This window comes from Sinocyclocheilus rhinocerous, unplaced genomic scaffold (genome assembly GCF_001515625.1).
Source record: "Sinocyclocheilus rhinocerous isolate Xijiao unplaced genomic scaffold, SAMN03320098_v1.1 scaffold792, whole genome shotgun sequence".
Classification (NCBI taxonomy): Eukaryota; Metazoa; Chordata; class Actinopteri; order Cypriniformes; family Cyprinidae; genus Sinocyclocheilus; species Sinocyclocheilus rhinocerous.
The window spans coordinates 1536596-1560181 of record NW_015626872.1 but is presented as its reverse complement, the minus strand read 5'-3'; the positions used below and the strand labels follow the sequence as shown (position 1 = coordinate 1560181).

At 34.3% G+C, this 23586-nt stretch overlaps 1 protein-coding gene across 1 annotated transcript in view; it reads right to left on the bottom strand.

The window, feature by feature from the left end:
* The window catches only part of pemt (phosphatidylethanolamine N-methyltransferase), a 65989-nt gene extending 47858 nt beyond the window's left edge, over positions 1-18131 (bottom strand). The window contains exons 1-2 of the mRNA XM_016527426.1: positions 17623-18131; positions 13836-13943 (exon numbers count right to left, since the gene is read on the bottom strand). Coding sequence (XP_016382912.1) covers positions 13836-13943; positions 17623-17799 — 285 coding nt within the window. The 5' untranslated portion in view covers positions 17800-18131. The remainder of the gene's footprint in view (positions 1-13835; positions 13944-17622) is intronic.
* Between the last annotated feature and the right edge of the window lie 5455 nt (positions 18132-23586).

The window sequence follows — 23586 nt, the reverse complement described above, 5'->3', positions numbered from 1 at the left end:
CACACACACGGACACAGACACAGACACAGACACACACACACACACACACACACACACAGCAGTTCAAGAACAAACCCAAAGGTTTTATCACAAACAAACACGATAACTGGAACTTATGACGTGAGAAAATCACACTGGAGGAAACTACTCATGTATTTAATATTAAATATTACATTTGTCTCCTGCAGAATTTATAAAACAAATTTTCTGCATTATTTAATTTGAAGCAATTTTCACTCAGAAATTGCTAGTAACTTCCACAAATAATTACAGAAAAGTGGCAAATAACATTGAATTAAATGTGACATTTTTCTAGAAATATTGATGAAATAGTATTTTTTGTAAAATGTATTTCAGAAATCACTTTTTTACAGTCTAGGAAGAAACTGGTAAAGCTTTACAATAAGGTTTTTAAATTAAGATTAAATGCAACCATTAACTTGGATTAACACTAATACTTGCTTTGTTAATGTTAGTTTCTACATTTACTAATACATTTAAAAAAAATGCTGTATATACATTAAATGTTAATGAAGAATCACAATTTAAAAGGATATTAAGGTATCTTTAAAACCTCTTGAGTTATAGGTGTGTAGACTTCGGACAAAGGACATTTTTGGCACTCTTTCTATTGTATTGACTACTTTTCGATATAATTTGTTCTTTCAAACATTGTTCTTTAAATACAAAAAGTATCAGCAGCATGCAAAATGACCCACATTTGATTTTTGACCACTGAAAATTAGAGATGCACCGATTGCAATTTTCTTGGCAGATTCCGATTTCCGATTTTTTGTTAGTGTGATCTGCCGATACCGATTTTTGCAGATTCTGAACTATAATTAACAGCATATACAAACAAAAATCTACTTTTCTTTAACGCAAACTAAGTTTTTCAGGTTAAGTAAGTTTTTATTCAGTTAAGAAATACTACAGAAATTAAAGTAATATAGATACATACAGTGTTATTTTACATTTGATTACTTTAATTTCTGTAGTCTTCATTGTAAAAATTAAATACAGATTAATGCTTACCATTAAAGTTATAAAACGCATTCAGTCAAGGGCAGAAAGTGATTGTCTTTGTCTTTTGTTCTTTGATTAACATGACAGACAGCAGCAGGTATATTGGACTGCGGTCCCTTTAAGAGTTTATCCACGGACCCAATATACTGTTACACAACATGCGTTCTCTTTCTCAACTATTTAACGTTCCAAAACCTACTGTGTTTAACTGGAAACTCGCCAAAACGGGCATTTTGACAATTTTGTATGTATTTGAACGTTTTAGCGCAGTTAGCCACTCATTTTGTTATTTGTGGCTCACAAGCTGTTTGAGACTGAGCGCGGATTGTGCGCTCCACTAATATAGATCAGTGGTGGTGCGCGCGCGCGTTTGGTATAAGCGCGAAACTTGCGGGAATGACTAAAATAATGCGCAATACAAGCACTATTTAACCGGAGCGAATGAGACGTGTGTGAGAGAGAAGGGGTCGTCGGAGAGAACAGAGCGAGAATGCGCGGCTGACGTTTTTGCCTGTGCCGCTGGTAATGAAACGGATCCGGCTTGAAATCGGAAAGAAGTGAGACTGACCTGCCGATCACCGATCCGGGCCGATCAATCGGTGCATCTCTACTGAAAATGTGTTCAATTTTACTCCTGGGGTCAAAATGAGATCCCTACTGTATACCTCTGTATAGTGCTGGGCGGTATACCGGTTCATACCGAATACCGGTGTTTATTTTTGTTATGATATGAATTTTTAAAATACCGCAATACCGGTGTATGTCGCTTAAACAACGTTCGGAACGCGAAACTGTTTGAAAGGGGTCCGTTTTCACTGCTGCACTGTGGTGAGGGAACAGCTGTATGTGTTACTAAGCGTGAAAGTTCAGAAACTGAAGCTGTAGAACTAATAGAACGTGATGACACAGGAGCGAGCGGCAGAGAAGCACCGCAGCCGACTCGTCAATAAATGAGTACAAAACAGCGTTTCCTAGCACCTGTCGCTTACTGATTGTTTGGAATTATAAATATGAGCGTAGTTCGTCTGTTAATATCACATGCACTTTTTTTGTTTGTTGTGTTTTATAGTTTGTTACTCAGACGCAGCCAGTGCGCTGCATGAGACAAAAAATTAATATAGCCAAAACAACCGCATAGCCGCTCTTTAGTGTAGATGCATGTTGATTTTATCAGACGATGCCGCGATTATAAATGAGAGTGACTCCTGGTTAACATGTATTAAAAGGGGTCGTGTTTAGTCACTATTTAGTGTGGTATTTTTTGACAATATTCACTCATCGTGACAGTAAAATAGGGCATTCTAAGTCAATATACTGCAGTATTTCCTCTCAATCAGTAGAAAATATGGTTAACATCCGGTCATGCATGAAAAAAAAAATACCGTCATGAACCGTGAAACCGGTATAATTTTGAAAAGTACCGTGATATAAATTTTTGGTCATACCGCCCAGCACTACCTCTGTAAATGAACCATGTAGAGCCTTAAAAATGAAGACGCAAAAAGTCTAGCGTATTAAGCAAAATCTAAAAGGGCATTAGGATATCATGTAACTTGGAGAAAAAACTTGAAAAGGGATTTTTTTCACCCATTTTTGAATGGTGACCATTGGTATGTAATGCAACAAAGATTAATCAAATCAACAGATTTTACTAATACAGCTACCAATCTCTGTGTGAAAACGACATCATGATGCTGCCATCTTTCTGAAGTCATTTTTACGCTCCTGTAATTTGGCTCTGAATCTCAGGTGAAAATTGCCATTTTGACCTGGCTCTGCAAAATAGTGGATTACTCGGTGAATATACATCCATGACATGTAATATTTTGGCTTTCATCACCATGCATGTTTATCTTTCTTCAGAAAAAAAAATTGACAAATTCAAAAAATTTGAGCCAGGGAAGTCTGTGAAGTTCGGATGATTTGACACGGAATGACCCTCATTTATTTCTTTGTTTATCTTTTACTTAGTTGCAATTCTTGCATAGTTAATGAAAGATTGTGTCAGTGGTTTGGTAAAGTGTTAACATGCAAAAATCTTTTGTACTGTACTGAGCATCACAGCACAAACCCTGTGCATTAAAATAACGTGGGGATATCTGTGGATTGAGTTTGAACTCAGAGGTTTCTCCTCGAGCGTCTCGTGTCCTCCAGGCTTTTTCTGCTGCTTTGGTGTGGATGCGCATGAACGGCTGCTGATGTGTCACACACTCAGCATGTGATATAAGGTTAACACTCACAATGTTTCTCTTGTTTGAGATGTTTGTGCTGAATTATGCTGGATGGAGAGATGAAAGAGTGACAGTACTGTGGAAAGTAATGTACTTTTCTCTCATTATTTACATTACTGACCTCTTATGTTTGGATGCCAAGGCAAAAGTTGAATGTTGAAAGTACTTTTTTCACAATTCTGATCGCAGAACACAATGCAAAATCAACAAAATATTGCAACAAAGTGAGATCCTGCATAATTCACCATTTAACTGCAAAATAATCACAGCACAGCAAAAAAAAAAAAAAAAAAAAGCACAGCACTACTTTAAGTTATTGACATGCTAGTGTGATGAATCATGCATTAATGTTAATCAAACAAAAGAAAAGGAGAAATCACTCGCTACTCTTGACTGAATAACTTTAGTAATCATACACGCATTCATATTGTGAAGACCATGCAGTGTTTTATTTTATCTGATTATTCCATTTCAATCCAACCCACCTGAACAACTTAAAGCTTAAACTTAGGGTTTTTTTATGATTATTTTAGAATTTTAGTACATTATGTTAAACTAAATTAAATGAGAACTGTTGTCTTGGCAAAAAAACTTAAATAAAATACATTTACAGTTTTATTTTAATTCATTTTAGGTAACAATTATTTTTAATTCAAGTAGCAAAATTATTTTTTTTTATTTTAGTTTTAGTTAATAATAACCCTGCCAAGTATGTACCATTATATCATACATGATATGGTAAATATGATATCCTAATTTTTATTTAAAAATGCAGTGTGTATCTATTTATCTATCTATATATTATTTCATTTCAAAAGTCATTTAATTAATTAATTAAAAAAATTTTTATATAAAAAATATTTTCATTTTAGTACATTATGTTAAACTAAATTAAATGAGAACTGTTGTCTTGGCAAAAAAACTTAAATAAAATACATTTACAGTTTTATTTTAATTCATTTTAGGTAACAATTATTTTTAATTCAAGTAGCAAAATTATTTTTTTTTATTTTAGTTTTAGTTAATAATAACCCTGCCAAGTATGTACCATTATATCATACATGATATGGTAAATATGATATCCTAATTTTTATTTTAAAATGCAGTGTGTATCTATTTATCTATCTATATATTATTTCATTTCAAAAGTCATTTAATTAATTAATTTAAAAAATTTTTATATAAAAAATATTTTCCATACAAGGAAATTTCCATATTTTATATACTTCTCAGGCTTTTTGTGGATAGAGATTATTTTACAACAGTGTTTGGTACACGCTGTAGGACATTAAAGATCTGTGATGAAGATGATGAATTTTTATTACTAATGTCAAATAAGTGCTCATGCAATTTTTCTGCTAAAAATTGGTATTGTGATTTAAAATGAAAAAAAAAAAGGTTTGCTGTGTTTGTACGCCAGTATATTTGTGTTTATAGATCAATATGGCAATAAAACAACAACAATAATTATTATAATTATTATAATTGTTGTTAATAATGATAATAATAATAATAATAATAATATCCACTTTACTATAAATCATAATAATTATCGTAATTACTAAATTACTAAAAATATAGAATTTAATAAATAAAACAAAATAAGAAATATTGCTATTGTAACATTTCACTGTAAAATAAAAAAAGTATTTAAGAAAAATAATGTAATAATAATTAGGGCTGTCAAGCAATTACATTTCTTAACCAAATTAACTACATGATGTATCAATTAATTAATCTACTTAATCATACATCAGTTTTGGATAAGAAATTACCCTGAAAAGATCATTTAAAGTCATTATTGTGTTAGACAACAAACGCACTGAATAGACATGACAAAATGTAGCTTTAGAAAAATAAATATATTGATTCAACATTGCACGAATCTTTTAAATGAGTATTGAAATACAAAATAATAATAAAAGAAAAGAAAAGAAACTATACCCTTATAGAAAACTAAAATGTGTTAATGAACCTAAATACATTGATAACTTTAATGCATTTTTTTTTCAATAATTAATCACACCAAATTAACATGTTAAACTGACATCCCTAATAATAACCATTTTATTTTACAACTGTAAAATTATAATACCAATATTTACCAATGTTACCAATACCAATGTTTTGATTTCTTCATTTTCAAATGTTAAACCATCAAAGAAAACAGAACAAGTCTTTAAAGCTTCTTTGAAAATGCATATTAAATGCATGTTAATTGCACTAAGCCATAAAGTGATTTTATTTCAATTAATCATGCAGCCCTAATAAGGATTCTCATAAATTCACATGCAATTTGATACAGTACAGATTTTTCTTTCAATGCATTTCACTTCATTGATCCGAAACTATTCCAGGACTAGATTTTCCAAGTAATTATTTTCAGACTGTCATTACAGAGCGATGCGTTTGGCTGACTCTGCCACAAGTGTTTCTCCCAGAATGCAGTGCGTGACGCACTTTCATGCCCATGTAAGGCTGTTTCAGGCTGCAGTAAGGTAGAAAATGCATCTAAAAATGGCAAGCTCTCCACATCTACTGAGATGACGGCATCCAAGAAATCAATGAAGTCTCTATCAGTCAAATAAAGTGGAGTAGAGCGCCAATTAGAACGCATGCCGCTGACTGGACATGATTTCTAGCATGGAGAAGAAAACAGAATGAAAAACCTAAATATAGACACCGAATGAATGAATGAATGAATCAATCAATCAAATGAAAATAAAATAGCAAAAATTAAATTTTTTCCCAGAAGTAAACAGAATTATTAAGCAGCTGGAACCAAAATCATGAAATCAAGGCAAGGTAAGGTAAGGTATAAAAGAAATAAAATTAAATTAAAAAATTAAAACACAATAAATAAAATCATTAAGCAGAACTCGAACCAAAGCCATTAAACGAATGTCCTGCAGCTGAACTGTAAAAATAAAATAAAACAAAATAAACTAAAATCATTAAGCAGAACCGGAAACAAATTAGTTGAATTAATGTCCTTGTCACGCGTTGGTGATACAAACTGCACAAGCACGAAGGAGATCAACAAAAAGTCTTTTAATAAGATAAATCCAGGAGAACAGGCACGGAAACCAACTTAACATTGACGGAGAACGGACCAAGACTAATGCCGAGTTCACACTGCGCGATTTTCAAACTCGTCGGATCGCCGTTGTTTTCACACTGAACGACTATCTGGGGTAGCATTCAGTCGCTGCTGTGTTCACATTGCACGATCGGTCGGCGACAGGGGGGTTCACACTGCATGACTTCACAATAGGAAGAATCACTGACAGCTCTGTCTGGTCTGCAAACTACGTTTCACAACAAAACACACGCGAGAAGTGATAAGGAAATAACGCGAGAACCCGCGTGCGTCAGACCAGAGCTCTCGAGTGAGACTGGAATTATTAAAAAATACATGAGATGATTAACAGACAACAGGTGAACTGAATGACATAATCAGGAAACATGTAACAGTCCTACAGCTGAACTGTAAAAAAAAAAAATAAATAAATAACAATAATGAAATGAAATTAATTAAAAGCAGCAACCAAAATCATTAAATTAATGTCCTGAATTTGAACAGCAAAAATGAAAAAAATAAATAAAAATAAAATAAAAATAAAGTAATGAAAGGAACCAAAATCATCAAATTAATGTCCTACAGTTGAACTGTACAACAATAAAAAAAAAAAAATTAATTCAATTAAATTGCATTACATTATATTAAATTTAAAACAACCAAAATCATTACATTAATGTCATTCAGTTGAACTGCAAAATTAAATTAAATTAAATTAAATTAAAAACAGTAATTGAGTAACCAGAATCATTAAGCAGAACTGGAATCAAATTCATTAAGTCCGGGACACACTAAGTCGACGGTCGTCTGTCGGTGTGTTCTGTGCCTCGGCTCTCTTCGGCTCACGTCAGCAACAGCTGCATATAGATTCAGCATCGGGCCGTTGGTGAGAGTGAGAACTCTGATTGGCTGTTCAGTTGTTTCTGAACCAAATCACCTACCATGCCTGTAAGCGGTGACATAAGAGGTGATCTCTGAGTCAGAGGACGTAAAGAACACGGATGTGCTGTAATAATGAGAAACCTGCGGTGCTGTGGCCCACATAACAAACACACACCGGAAAACACAACCACAAGCACAGCTTGTGACAATGAAGTGCCAAATCTCAACATGCCATACTGTATATTAGACGTACATGAGGAAGCACAACACAGAGGAGACTGAGGCGTATTTTTAGGGCACTTTCACACTACAGCGTTTGGTGTGGAAACGATTTTGACGTCAGAGATCTTTTTTTAGTTCATGTGAAAGTGCTTTTTTTAGACCACACCGATTATTGTGAATTATTTAAATGTTTTGTTGATGTCACTTGCATAAGTCTAATACTTTTTAAGTTTAACACACGTACAGCACACTGTAAGAGGTAATTAATCCACACTGAAGATGGAATCATACAGTAAAATGCAAAATAAAAGGTTTAGTAAAGAAATATTGCACAGGGGTAGAAACACGTTAATATTTTAAATAAATATTATTCCCATTAATACTGCTGTTGTATATTTTCTAACCATAGTTAGAACCACGTGTACCGTTACATTATATATTAGGGGTGTAACGGTACACGTATTCGTACCGATACATTTTTGGTATGGGTCTTTCCGTTCTGTACGCACATGTACCGAACAAATCATTACATTTTTTCAAGAAATTCAGACAATAAATTTCACACTACAGCGTTTGGTGTGGAAACGATTTTGACGTCAGAGATCTTTTTTTAGTTCATGTGAAAGTGCTTTTTTTAGACCACACCGATTATTGTGAATTATTTAAATGTTTTGTTGATGTCACTTGCATAAGTCTAATACTTTTTAAGTTTAACACACGTACAGCACACTGTAAGAGGTAATTAATCCACACTGAAGATGGAATCATACAGTAAAATGCAAAATAAAAGGTTTAGTAAAGAAATATTGCACAGGGGTAGAAACACGTTAATATTTTAAATAAATATTATTCCCATTAATACTGCTGTTGTATATTTTCTAACCATATATATATACATTATATATTAGGGGTGTAACAGTACACGTATTCGTACCGATACATTTTTGGTATGGGTCTTTCCGTTCTGTACGCACATGTACCGAACAAATCATTAAATTTTTTCAAGAAATTCAGACAATAAATGCTGTTTTGGCGCTCTTTGATGAGGCGTGACAGCTCGCTGTATAAACGCTTCAGTTCAGCACGAGTGAGTGCGATCATCCCTTCATCCTACTTCTAGTTTTAGCGTAAATAAAAATAAATTAACATCTCATGCCTCATGTATTCGCACAATCAGTGTTCCACTCGCGGAAAGATATGATAAAAATGGCTTGTAAACAAAATGTCACGTAGCATTTCATTTACTTCAGGCAAGTCATCAGTGTCTACAGCTCGTCAGTTCACCAGAGAAATGAAGTCTAGAGAAGAGCATTTCGCATTTCGAAATATTAGACTATATAGCTACTCATTATATTTTACTTTACCTGTTAATGGTGTCTTAATTATTTAATGTATATTTAAAGAAATCTTTTATAAAACAAGTTATGACAGCCACTGTGTAACTGATTATATGTCAGTAAAAGCCTCAAAACACTTGATTTCATGGGGCCTACAGTAGATGGCAAAGTACAATTCAAATTCAAAATCCTAATTAAGTGAAATGATTGTAATCAGGTGGTTATGCAATGATCTGCGCAGGCCTCGCTGCGTGTTTTCTGTGCAGCGAGTGAACATCATGCAGGAGTGAATGCTAAGCTCAGGCAGGATCTGTGTGAGATGGAAAGGTCAGGTTAAAGGAGAGGACATCTCGATCCCCTTCACACACACAACACCGCCAAACAGCCTGTTCCCTCAGCGCGGAGCAGGAAAATGAACCCGTGCGTTCATGTTTGTCCACATAAGCAAAATCCCTCGCACATTAGGTTCAGTTGTGCTGTACTGCAGCTCATTTAGAGCTTCTCTCAAGTAGGGCTGCACGATAAATCGAAATGAAATCGCAATCGCGATTCGACAGAAATTGCGATTGTCATGCATATCTTTCAGTGAAGCACGGTTCTGTGATCAGTAGTAAATCTTCATCCGAAGGCCCGAGGGCGCTCTCGCGTGGAAACTTTAAATACGCACAGCAGAAGAAACCCAAGAGATCCCTATCGCTGCAGCTGAATAAACGGAAGATTTAACTGCTTTCATTCATTCAACGTGACTCATAAACACAGGACTACAACAATGTATGATTTATCTGAGTTCTTATTATAATTATTATTATTATAATAAAGTATAATAATAATGCAATGCTAATTGACGTAGCCTTTATCACTGCTTAGAATACTATGAAATATGTTGCATGCCTTATTCTCACAGAAGGATTTATTTCAAACACTCGACTAACGTTATGGAGTGAGTTTGGAGTAAAAATTTTATTAAATGTGGTATTTTCACGTGCTTTCAGATGGAGCAGCATTTACTACACAGAGCCGTACAGTGGGGAAAATATTAATTTGATCCCCTGCTGATTTTGTAAGTTTGCCCACTTACAAAGAAATGAAAGTTCTGTAAGAGAGGTGACAGAGAACAGAGAACGCAGATGGCAGAGAACGCATGCTGTTTATTTTCTTTATTTTACAAAAGCACATTGTTTTGTTGTTATTATGGCTATACACAAATAAAAGTAGACCCTTTGCAGTTTCAAACAATACTTTATTCTTATCTGTACGATCAAAAATGACAAAGTATTTTTAGTTATTTTCACGGTCATCAAGAAAATACGAGACAGCTATCAAAAATAGCCATTGTTACTAGTAGAAATCAAATTCCTGATATCAAGAATTAGCATTTTAACTAGTGAAAACTGAATTGTTGATATCAAGAATTCATATCCTGTGAAGGAATACAAGTCAAAACGGCTTGCCATATATTTTACTTCAGACTGCTTTCTGAATGAGGGACAATTCAAGGCAGGTTTTGTTACAAAGTTAAAACTCAAGGATGGATCAGTACCCATTGTTCGAAATCTAGCTGCACCTCCAGAAGAAGTAAGTCTCAAACTTTTTTTATGATTTCCCAATTTTTTATGATTATTTGCAAATCGCCTTTGCTTTTCCACAGAAGAGAGGGGTGGGGTAAGCAGAGCTCATTAGCATGTAAAGAGATATGCACTGAAATGAGTCGCTGTGAGGTTAAAGACAGATTTAAAAACCTAACAAGAAATAGTTTAATAGCTATGATACTGTTTTTGAAATCAAATCTTTGCATAGCTATGACAGGAAACACTGGAATCTAACAAAGCCTATACAATAAAGTATAAAATAAAGCATATACATCAATCCATATAAGAAATAATAGAGTTATCGAATAAGCATGTTATAAACTCCTGAAACATTGGTGTTTCATATTTTAGAGCAGTCATTGCAATTTATGAAAGAAATCAATTAAATATGTATGTGGGAGTGTGTGTGAAAAAATCTGATGTAACCCCCTTTTTAATCCTTAACATTTAGTTAACTGTAATTTAATTACACATTTTTTCTCAGTAACTGTAACTGATTACAATTACTTTTATTTTGTAATTAAATTACGTAATTACGTTACATGTAACGTCTCGGTTACATATGTAACCCTCGTTCCCTGAAGGAGGGAACGGAGAAGAGAGACCAATCCACTTCGAGTGGGATCCCTACCAAAGCGCCATGGATGCAGCGCCTGAAAATAGGCTAACTTCCGTCAACATAACCAACGTGACCACCTGCTTGCACAAGGAGCGTGCTGGGGACTATTTTCAGGCGCTGCGTAATATCATTGCGCCTGCTGCACCCATTGTACGGCAGCAAAGTTCCTTGAAATTATTCACATTTTCACAGATTCTGCAAGGGGTTCCCAAACTTTCGCATGTCACTGTGTGTATATATATATATATATATATATATAGTAACTTCTTGTGCCTACTATTACAGTATTGGACCCATTCACTTCCATTGTAAGTGCCTCACCAGGGTCAAGTTGAAATTACAGTCATTTGAGGTAATCACCATTATCCCACAAGTGCTATCAATTGAGATTAACTTGCATTGAACCTTGAATATTCCTTTGAAAGTTTCCACATGTTCCAGTTTCTACCATGAGAGGATAACTAGGTCATGCTAACCCACCCAAACCTAACCACTTGTCCTACATCAATCTCAACCAGATCCCGGATCTGATTTTGAAAACAGCAGCAGGACCTCCACGCAGGCTGACAACAAAACAACGGGAAGCAAGTGCGTCCGTAAAGCTGATCCACCTGGGAACGGGACAAAGACGCCACACTGAGAGACTGATTCTGATCATCAGCAGCTTAAAGATTAGCCGAGTCCCATGTTCCTGCCAGACAATGGCATACAAATCTGAATTATCCACATTCACAGCCCAGCTCAGCATGAAGGATGACTTCATATTCACAGATAATATACTCACTTCACAGATATAGTGAAGCAGAGGAAGGGAAATCTCTGACATATGATGCGTTAATGGGACGTGATGCAAATATACCCAAAAATAGCTAATCGTAAGGTGCTTGAAGTGTGAATTATGAATAGAAATGTGCAAGATCATGTTCTAATGTAGTAAGATGGATTACTCTGGGTTAACATTACAAACAACGTACAGTATAAAATGCTTTTAAAGACCTCATTAAGTCATCATTATCATTAGTATGGATATGGCAGTATCATATTTTCATGTTGCGATTAATTGCTACTGCTTTTATCACGGTATACGGTATTGTGCCCACGATAACAATATCGTGCATATTCATTACCGAATACCGGCACAAGTCTAATCATTAGAGATCAACGATTTGAATAAACAACTGGTAACACTTTACAATAAGGTCCCATTAGTTTAATGCATTACCTAACATCAACTAACAATGAGCAATACATTTGTTACAGTATTTATTTTTTTTTTTTAAGGTTAGTTAATAAAAATACAGTTCATAATTAGTTCATATGAGCTCAGGTCAATTAAATAACATGGTGACACTTACAATAATGTCCCATTCGTTAAAATTAATGCATTAAATAAAATGAACTAATAATGAGCAATATAAATAAATATTCACAAAAATACATATTCACGGTAGTTCACAGTGTGTTACCTAGTGTTAACAGATACAACTTTTGATGTAAAAATGTATTAGTTAATGTTGAAATGAACATTATCTAAGATTATCAAATGCTGTAAAAGTATTGTTCATTGCTATTTTGTGTTTATTAGTGCAAGAACAAAAATTAGTGTACAATTTAGTGTAGAATGAGTTTTCACTCATGAAATTGCTAGTAAATGTCACAATTACAAAGAAACAACAAGTTTCGAAGTAGAAAAAATGTAATGGCATTTTATTGTAAAACATACTCCGTAATTGTTTTATTTACAAATTTATTCACAAAAACATTTTTTTTATAGTGTTATATTAACAAAAAACAAAATTCTATTGTAAAGTGTTACCAATAATAGTAACAGATACAACTTTTTTTTAAAGTAATGTTAACAAATGAAACCTTATCGTAGAGTGTTAACAATATAAACAGATAGGTTCATTAAAATTAACTAAAATTAATAATGTTTCAGAAGCATTTTTCATTGTTAGTTCATGTAAATTAATGCTAACAAATGGAACCTTTTCATAAACTGTTACAAATTAACTTTTAACAAATACAATTCAAAAGTTATTTTTCTCTCTCTCCTGGAAAAACTTTCCAAAACTGTTGATGACTCATCCTGCACTAGATTTGCAGCCAATCAAATGCTCTGTAAAATGAGAAAGCCCCTCCCACCCACAATCCCACCAATTATCAAGCAGCAAATCCTGGTTGATTGCTGTGATGTAACCCGAACTCATGTTTCAGAAGAAAATGCATTAACACAGGAAAGAAATCTGCATATCGAATGATTTCATGCGGTTCTTCCGTTTAGGGATGTGCAAAACTATAAATGTTCTTAATTAACTAGTCGGTAGGTTGTCTGAATGACTAGTCGGTGTTAATATGTCTGTGTCATTATAATTATAATAAGTCTGTGTCATGTCTACCGGCCCACCTATCGGATGTGTTTCTCAGGGATATATGCAAATCCTTCAATTACAGCCAAAGTGAAAACTGAATATCTATTATCAGAACAGCCGAGGTAAAAGACAAAATATAAACACTCTCTCGTTTACACCTTAAAAGCACATCTGTGCTACAACGACACTCATTTACATGATCATAATAGACCAGCTTTGCAACATCAGCTCTTCTGCGCTTTTCTGTTTCAAACAAGAGCAATCAGCAGGAACATTCCGCGTTCTCAATGGTTTGCAAATGTTTTTAAAATCGAGACTGCGGGAGGACGGCAGAAATCGGAGTAATGTTTACGAATGTTATGCAAGAAAGAGCTGCTCACGTAACCGCATTACGTGAGCCAACAAGAAACACACAGATCATGGAAGGCTTCATAAACACAAGCCTTAAAGCTGAAGAGACGCAGATACAGTGACTCACCACATTCCAGAAGAACGGATTGAAGATGATGGCAATAACAGCTACGCAGAACCGGGGCTCCGACAGGTCTATTAACCTCCACAGCTCTGCCAACACGGACATGTCCATCTGAGGACAGAAAGAGACGACAAAACACAACAGAAGTGTGTAAGCTCTCATCTGCATGATATTTTAGGTAAAACACAGAACATGCATAAACATATATGCTCAGTAAAAAACACGTCACCTTTAGGTGAAATTTGCCATTGTGACGTTGAAATATTCCAATCATGTGATTCAAGTTTTTAAATTTAATTTGAATGATTCAAGGGAGATTTATTGGGTTTATGTGAATGTACAGCATATGTGAAGGGAACTGACAGTCTTCAATGGAATTTTTTCATTACTTTACCCCCATATGATGCCTAATAATAGTTTATAACATTGTACAGGGGTGACCACTGTATTTCTGCTATTCCATGTACTGTCAAAGAATGAATTTGCATTTCCATTCAGTCTGTCTGCTGTTTTTGTTCAGACCAGTTATATATATATATACGCTGCCATTCAAAAGGTTGGGATCAGCAAGATGTTTTTTCTGCTCATCAAGGCTGCATTTACCTGATTAAAAGCAGAGGAAAAACAGTAATACTGTGAAATACTAATATAAAATTTAAAATAACTGTTTTAATATAGGCCTACTTTAAAATATAATTTATTCCTGTTATCCAAAGCTGTATTTTCAGCATCATTACTCCAGTCTTCAGTGTCACATGATCTTCAGAAATCATTCTAATATGCTGATTTGCTGCTCAAGAAACATTTCTGATTATTATCAATGTTGAAAACAGTTGTGCTGCTGAATATATTTTGGAACCTGTGATACTTTTTTCAGGATACTTTGATGAACAAAAAATTTCAGCATTTGTTCATAATAGAAATCTTTTCTAACAACACAAGTCTTTACTATAATTTGTATCAATCCAAGACATCCTTGCAAAAAAAAAAATGTATTTCTTTAAAAAGAAAAAGATAAATACTGACCCAAACCTTTGAAAGTTATTGTTACAAAAGATTTCTATTTTAAATAAATGTTGTTCTTTTTTTTCTTTACTTTTTATTCATCAAAAAATCCAGAAAAACAGTGTCACAGGTCATTATGGAAATGATCTGTGTCTGTGTTATTTAATTTGCATACTGTCAGTAAATCAGCAGAACTTTACACTCCCATCGGAGACTTTATGGGATTGCGGTCTTACGCTGATTTGGAAAATCTGGCCCTTTAAGAGCATTTTAGCACTTCTAGCTGCTTTGTCTCATATACTCAGTAGGTCTTTTAATGGGTTTGTGGTTAAATGCCTGAAATAAGGTCTGCCTGCTCACTAGTTTGCTTAAACAGCATTTACCCTATCTACTAAGAGGTGCGGTCAAAGGCCAAACAGTCAGCGTTTTGTGAGTTAGAATGCTGTGAATTTTCAAAGTCTCAAATTCTGCATGCGAAAAATCCCCAATTGCATGGATTCCTATTGAAATGACTGGATTTTGCCCACAAAAATTCACTGAACTTCAGTAAATGTGACTGCACATTTAGCTCTAACTTTCCAACTTTCTGATTTTAAACAAAGATTAAATAAGCATATCTCAGAAGCTTAGTGGTGTCGTGTGACCATGTTTAATTTCGATTTTTACAATGCATTTAGCCTTAAAGTTGCTCATGTGTAAACATTATCTTAGCAAAAAAACAAAAAAAAGTGTAAGAATCATACATTTCTTATTGGTCACAGAGCTTATTTTCAGCAATAATCCAAAATCCTATTGGCCTTCTGATGAGGGAAGCGATGCTAACTTATAGGTTGGTCTACGTCATCACTGCAGCACATTACAGTATATCCATCCCTTTCCCATTCCCAAGAGACTTATAGTTTTGCTTGAGACATTTAGTGGCAGATAAACTAGAAATGCATGAGCAGAACCGTAGATTCTGCTTTGTTTTGAACTGTTGAGCGAGAGGCTGTTGTATAACCACTCAAACAAAGCACTACAGAGTCACAGTCAGTTTACTCAACCTACAATAAGCTTAGTTGTCTCTGCACATTAAACTAGGATAGACGGTGACATGATTGAAAATATAGCATCAGAAAAATTACACACATCACTTTAAAAAAAGCCTTTATCTTTCAACCACAGATGGTGACAGAGAAGCCAAAGTTGCATAATGCACCTTTACAGCTGATCATCCATTACTGATAGTACAATCATAACATGCTGACTGAGCAAAACATAAGAACATCTGATCATGTCAAGTTCAATAAAACAGCAACAAGGTCACTGTTTTTGATGTGGTCACACGACATGCCGTTTAATCCAATTAATCAGACACACATGTGTTTATGCAGAAGACTTTGTTTTGTCGCAACCATACCATTTTATCCTCTGGGGATTCTAGTATTACGCAACAAACTGTGATTTATTGATGCCACTGAGTACAACAGGGCATTAGAAAGAAACAAAGCAGCCTTTAAAACACTTACTGTTTGAAGCTCTTTGTTTGTGGAAAGGGGGACTGGTTTTGCACTAGGCGCTCTACACTTCGTAGTCTCACTAACACATATTAGATAGGCCAACATCTCAAAAGCCCACTGAGTGCGTTTACATGCACAAAAAACAGTCATGTTCTGATTACATAAGAGTAACGCAACACAATTAACCTGACTGCCATAACCAGATTAAGCATATTCTGATTTCTTGCGATCTGGCATATACCTGCTCCAACTTTCACCTGTTTGGAAGTTTCTAGAAATCCTGAAGATCTGGTTCATGTGTGTTTAAATGGGGTTAGGATTTATTCAGATATATGAATATCTGTGAATATGCAAACAAATGTAATTCTGGGTTATTATTACGTTAAAAAGACATTAAATTAAATATCATGCCATGGCCTGCTGTACATCTTGCTTAATGTTGCTCTTTTATTCAATAGTTACTCACTTAATCATACTCTATTTCTCTCTGAGAAGTTTGTTTCTTTCAGTCTTTATTCGCATGTTTTTGTTTTGTGATGAACAAAAACATTAGGCTACTTTTTAAACATTCACATATTTTTAGATTTAAATAAAACAATAATAATAATAAAATGCACAAAGAAGTTATTTTGAAAAAATATATATATTTTATTTTTTTCTTTAAGAATTTCTGCCTTTAATTTTTTTTGTTTATTTGTTTTTTGTCATTATCATCTAAAGATGATCATATATCATATTTATGCCTCAGAAAAAAAAAATTACATTCATTATGTATATATATATATATACATACACACACACAGCCATCACAAAAGAGAAATAATAAATTAACTGCATGTTTGAAATGCATTTGTAATATTTTATTTTCATTATTATTATTATTCGTGCTTGGACATGGTAATTATTAATTATAATAATTATGTCCAGGCATAAAAATGAACCTAGGCTCCCCATCAGTCACTGTAAGCACTCCAGATCCTCGTGCTAATGCATTTCAAATATAATTTGTGCAAACCTTCAGTTTACATGAATTAATTTCCTCAACAGCTCCTCATATTGTGTAGATGATCAGATTGCAATGAGTCTGTAAACCCGACGACAGCACGTGTAACATCAGCGCTCGCGTGCATGAAATAATCAAACGCACGTTTGTAAATATTTCTCAATATGAATTGTGCAAACAAGTGCATTGAACAATACTACGACACAATAACGATGGGGATTAAAGGAGCACTGGCTTGCACACGCATGAGCAGAGAGGCGAACTAAAAGCTGCTCTTCCTGACCTGACTGTAATCCACGTTATTCAAGCCTCCACAGCAATCCAGCGCAGGATTTGCGTCGCTCATGAAATGCCCGTGTTTCAAACACACAGTCTGCTCTCTTTCAGCAGCATGCCACCAGCATTCACTGTAACGTAAACCAGCCGAGGAACTTGCTAAAGTTACCAACACAGCGGACATGACAGTTTACCTTCGACCTACTTAAGTCGCCTGGAACTGTGGGAAATGGAGTTTCTACCGGTCATTAAAACGCTGGACTACGACTTCAAATCACTCTTCTTCTGTAAGGATTTTTTGTTTGGTTTGGTTTTGTTTTATGACAGTTTATTAGTTCACTCGCAAGGCAACACTGTATTAATATTCCTCATGCCGAATTCGTATTGGACCTTTTTTTGTTACATACTGAATTCCGATTGGTCACCTTTCTTTCTTGTAGCCTATTTATTTGCATAACGAATTGTAATTGGTCTTGTACACTCTGGGCTCAGAATCTGTTTATCTCTTAAAGGGGTCATATGACGTTGCTAAAAAGAACATTAGCTATGTTGTGTATTTGGTGTAATGAAATGTGTTTATGCGGTTTAAGGTTTAAAAAACACATTATTTTCCACATAATGTACATTATTGTTTCTCCTCTATGTCCCGCCTTTCTGAAACGCGTCGATTTTTACAAAGCTCATCGGTCTGAAAAGCGAGGTGTGCTCTGATTGGTCAGCTATCCAGTGCGTTGTGATTGGCTGAATACCTCAAGCGTGTGACGGAAATGTTACGCCCCTTAACACACTGTGATGCCGTGTCCCGGCACGGCGAGACAAAACCAATATAACCCATTACAAACGAGGCATTTGTTGCATCCATGCATTGCGTATTGCGCCTTCTTTCTTTGCGTGAACATTTATCATATGACCCCTTTAATAAATTGAAAGCACACGTCTACAGAACGTGTTTGAATAAAAAAAAATAAAAATAGTTTGGTTTTTGTGTAATGTCTTATAATTGCTATACTGAATCCCTAAATCTTATGATTTTATGCTTGTTTGTTTATTTAGCCTTTATGAATCATTATTCATGTCCATTTTCTGTTTAGTTTTATTTATTGTTGTTGTTTTTCTATTGTACACATTTTAATCTTTTTAATGCTATTGTCATAAACTACCGTTGTGTCTTATTTCATTTATTATTTTTACACCTAGTGTCCGTCACTTATTTTTATGCTGCATTATGACATTTTACTTGATTTACAAGACCCATGTTTTTCTGAAAAGCAAAATTAATCTTATATTATTAAGACCAGAATAACCGTAAATATAATACTGATCTTAACACAAACATGGGAAATAAATAAATAAAAATTTTAAGTTTTTTCCTAAATTTATGTAACTGCCCAATTATTGTTCGTTTGTTTATTTTTACATATGTTCACTTTGTATATTTGTTGTTCTTATTCATTATTTTATTTATTTTGAACTGTACAACATTGCTTTATATTTGCCTTGTTCTTTTTGCACTGTATTTGACTGTAATTGAACAACAGCCACAAAAAAAAAAAAAGTTTACGTTTCGTATTACTTTCAATCTCTTCTAAATTATTCTTTTACTGCCTTGACAAATCCTTCGAATAAATTCTGAATATTCTTAAAAGAATGATTTATGATTAAATACATATTTTTTTATTCACTTTTAAATTCTCTTTTAGAATGAAACAACATATTTCAAAAGACCCATTCACTTCTTTGCAAATCTTATAACATTATTAATTCATGTATATAAACAGCATCTCTAACTTTGCATGCTGTGGTGAGAAATTTCTGTAAAAGCTCAAACATTAGAACTACAAATTGTCTGCTGTATTTCAAGTGAATTTGCTGTTATAATTTGTGTTGGCTTTATTTTGTGAAGTGGTTTATGTGAGCTGAAGTCAGGGCAGAGTCATTATGATCCGGTATGTGAGTCACTGCTGATGCTCCGGAGCGGCTCACAGGGACGTGGGTTTGAGTCCAGTGTGCGTCACGGCCCTCTGTCCTCCTTTCCCGTCCTTCTACTCTTTTATAAACCTCAAACCTGGTCAGAATCTAAGATAGAAATTAAGAAGTTTCTGTACGTTAGGATGATTTTATTTTAAAACATATTGCTCTAATTGCACAAGAATTAAATATTATTACCAGTGTTATTATACATTAAATTATACATATTTCATATACATAAAATAATATATATTTGATGCACTCTCAGAATAAAAGGTACAAATGCTGTCACTGTGTACTGGTACCTTTTCAAAAGATACACCTTTGTGCCTTGTTTACGCCTTAACGGTGCATTTTAATAGCTTAAAAAGTTACTTATTAGTACCTGAAGTGTACATATTAGTACCAAACTGGTACAAATTAGTACCTTTTGAAAGGCTACTGTTCCAGTGACAGCTTTTGTGCCTTTTTTATAATTCAGAGAGAAACAGAATATTCAATGAGTAGAAATTACAGGGATTAATATTAGACTGTGAGCAAGAAAAGTGAGCATCACCATATGGAAAAAAAAAATTGTGGCCAAAATACATTTGAAATGTATGTTGCAAACAGTGAGGTTAAATGAAATATATTTTTGAAATAGAAAATATATTTAGTTTCAACCTTCATATACCAAAATATATTTCTAAATGTACGTATTTACATCTAAATGTAAATTTAGGTTAAATACAAATGTGGATGGCCTACTAGAGTTTAAAAGCAGATTTATCATGATTTAATAATGCTTAATAATTTATATATTGCAATATTGTTTTTTTTTGGAGCATTTTAAATTGTTCCTTGCTGAAGTTTATTCAAATGTGTTATATGTTCACACATGTTCTAGACAACAAATCCCCTTTTTCTTCAAATGTGAGATATGTGATTGCATTATCTTGAACTGAAATATATAGAGGGTTTTTAAATGCTTTTAAAAAATATATCGTTATGAAATAAAAATATTTTTTCAAAAATATTTTTTAAAAATGCCCAAAAAATATATTGGTAGAAAATATATTTTCAAACTCATAGAAAACTCATAGAAAATGACCAAAACAATCCAAGGTTTTTATTTAGCACAGTGGCTATACATAATCAGACATCACCTGAATTAAATATTCCCTCACAGTTTAGTAGTGATGACTTTATGAATTTCTTCACTGATAAAATAGATAGCATCAGAAATACAATAACAAATGTAGAATCGACAGCGTCTTGTAATTCAGCTTCATTCATCACACCCAAAGCAAAACTGCAGCGCTTTACAAATATAGGACAGGAAGATCTAAATAAACCACAACTAGATCCTAGTGAACTGGCAAATTACAGACCCATTTCAAATCTTCCGTTTATGTCTAAAATTTTAGAAAATTGTGTCTGCTCAATTGGGCTGCTTCCTGAAAAAAAAAGATATCTATGAAGAATTTCAGTCGGGTTTCAGGCCCCATCATAGCACAGAAACTGCACTTGTTAAAATTACAAATGACTTGCTTCTTGCATCAGACCAAGGCTGCGTCTCATTGCTAGTTTTACTTGATCTTAGTGCTGCGTTCTACACTATAGATCATGACATACTCATAGATCGATTACAAAACTATACAGGTATTCAAGGGCAGGCTTAAGATGGTTTAGATCCTACCTGTCCAATCGCTACCACTTTGTTCATTTAAATGGGGAGTCATCTCAATTATCACCAGTAAAATATGGAGTGCCACAAGGATCTGTCCTAGGTCCTCTGCTATTTTCAATATACATGTTGCCCCTTGGAAATATTATTAGAAAATACGGGATTAGCTTCCACTGTTATGCAGATGATACTCAACTATATATCTCAACAAGACCAGATGAAACTTCTAAATGATCTAAGCTAACAGAATGTGTTAAAAATGTAAAAGATTGGATGACCAATAATTTTCTCCTATTAAATACGGATAAGACAGAGATATTACTTATTGGACCAAAAGACAGTACACAGAATCTCGTGGATTACAATTTGCAACTAGACAGATGTACTGTTACTTTCTCTACAATCAAAAATATGGGCGTTATATTAGATAGCAACTTGTCTTTTGAAAATCATATTTCCCATGTTACAAAAACAGCATTCTTCCATCTTAGAAACATTGCCAAGCTACGAAACATGTTACCTGTTTCTGATGCAGAAAAGCTAGTTCATGCATTCATGACCTCTAGACTGGACTATTGTAATGCACTGCTAGGTGGTTGTCCTGCATCTTCAATAAACAAGCTACAGGTAGTCCAAAATGCATACATGTATATATATATATATATATATTCTGTATGGGTCACCATATTATCTGAATCAAAGTAAAAGGGAAAAAAGCACATAATGACACCCAAATTGTATCTCTCTAGCATAAGGATCCCCAAAGAGTGACAAAACGTGAACGTGCCGTGCCCCTTTGATCAATGAATGAATAATATACCAAGTCATTTCTTCTGGGAATATTGAGGGGCGGTGGAAAGAAATACGTTTTTGGAGCTTTCAACCATCAACACATAGTTTGAACTGAAAATGAATGCATTGCAGATAAAAGCAGTGTAGCATGGTGTCACTCTGAAAGAAAGCAGGAAAGGGGTGCTGATGTGTCCAGATGCACCAAAATCAGTCATTTCATCTGAGCTGAGCAGCCCATTCAGAGTCAATCAGTGCAGGTGCTGCTACACATGAAAAGCTCTATTTTGGGGAGCGTTAGCTGGCCTGTGGGGTTTCTAGAGCTGCCTGAGTCCACTAAGAGCCCAGTTCAGGAGCAGCGGGTCGAGGAGCGAGTCTCATCAGGCAGAGACCACGAGCCGCCCGCTGGGACCCGAGAAAAAATGCTGACAAAAGCCTTTCAGTTCACTTGCTTTGTCCTGCCAGTGCAGGGTGGTTATTTTTGGAGGAATTGTGAACCGTTTGTTATTAAAATTGGAGAATGCTATAAATAGGCCCACTTTTACATTTTAGTCAGTCTTGTGATATGGTTAATAGGACTGACTTTGAATCAAGCTGCTTTGAAAGAGTCGACTGTCAGTATCAGTGATGCTTGGTCACGTTGTGTAATTATAAACATAACTTATGTTGTAAATAATTAAAGACATCACTGTATATGCTAGTGACAGTGGTTTGTGTATTGGTATTCCTCAAACTGACTTTCATTTTTGGGTGAATTATGCCTAGAAGGAAATGTTTTGATAAAATGTTCAGATTTAAAATGTAATCATAATATGATATGATATGATATGATATGATATATGTAGAATCTATACAGTAACAGTCAAAAATTAATAATTATGATTTTTAATATTTTTGAAAGAAGTCTGTTCTGCTCACCAAGGCTGCATTTATTGGGTCAAAAATATAGTAAAGATTGTGAAATATTAATACAATTTAAAATAACTGTTTTCTATATGAATATATGTTCAAATGTAATTTATTGCTGTGATCAAAGCAGTTTTTAACATTGACATTAACAAGTCTAGTAGTATAGTGAATGCTGTAAAGTTGATCACTCAACTCTCATGTTTTGCTTTACATTTAGTTTTAATTCTTCTTTTCTTATGTTCAGACTACTTCCTTATGTTTCCAGTTTGAATGCATGACGTAACAAATGTCTGACTCAAGATAAGAGTTTCTCAGGTGCAGCTGAAGACAGCAAACCGAAGTTTACTTCTGAGGATCATGCACAAGACAAGCGACTGCTTTAGAGATTGCTAACAGATATATTTCTATCTATTCTTTATTCCAGAAAGTGCTAATCTAGTTTTGTTTGTGAACACCCTTAGGTACATCCAGCTCATTGTGTCTGTCTTTGATAATGCGTTGGACAGTCTAGAACAGAAAGACAAGTCCTGACTTATGAAAAATGAATCAACTCCATACTGACCACAGCATGATCTGTGTGCTGTAGTCAGTCCCACTGCACAGAAATGAAGCATTCAAGCCTCTGTAACCCATCGTACT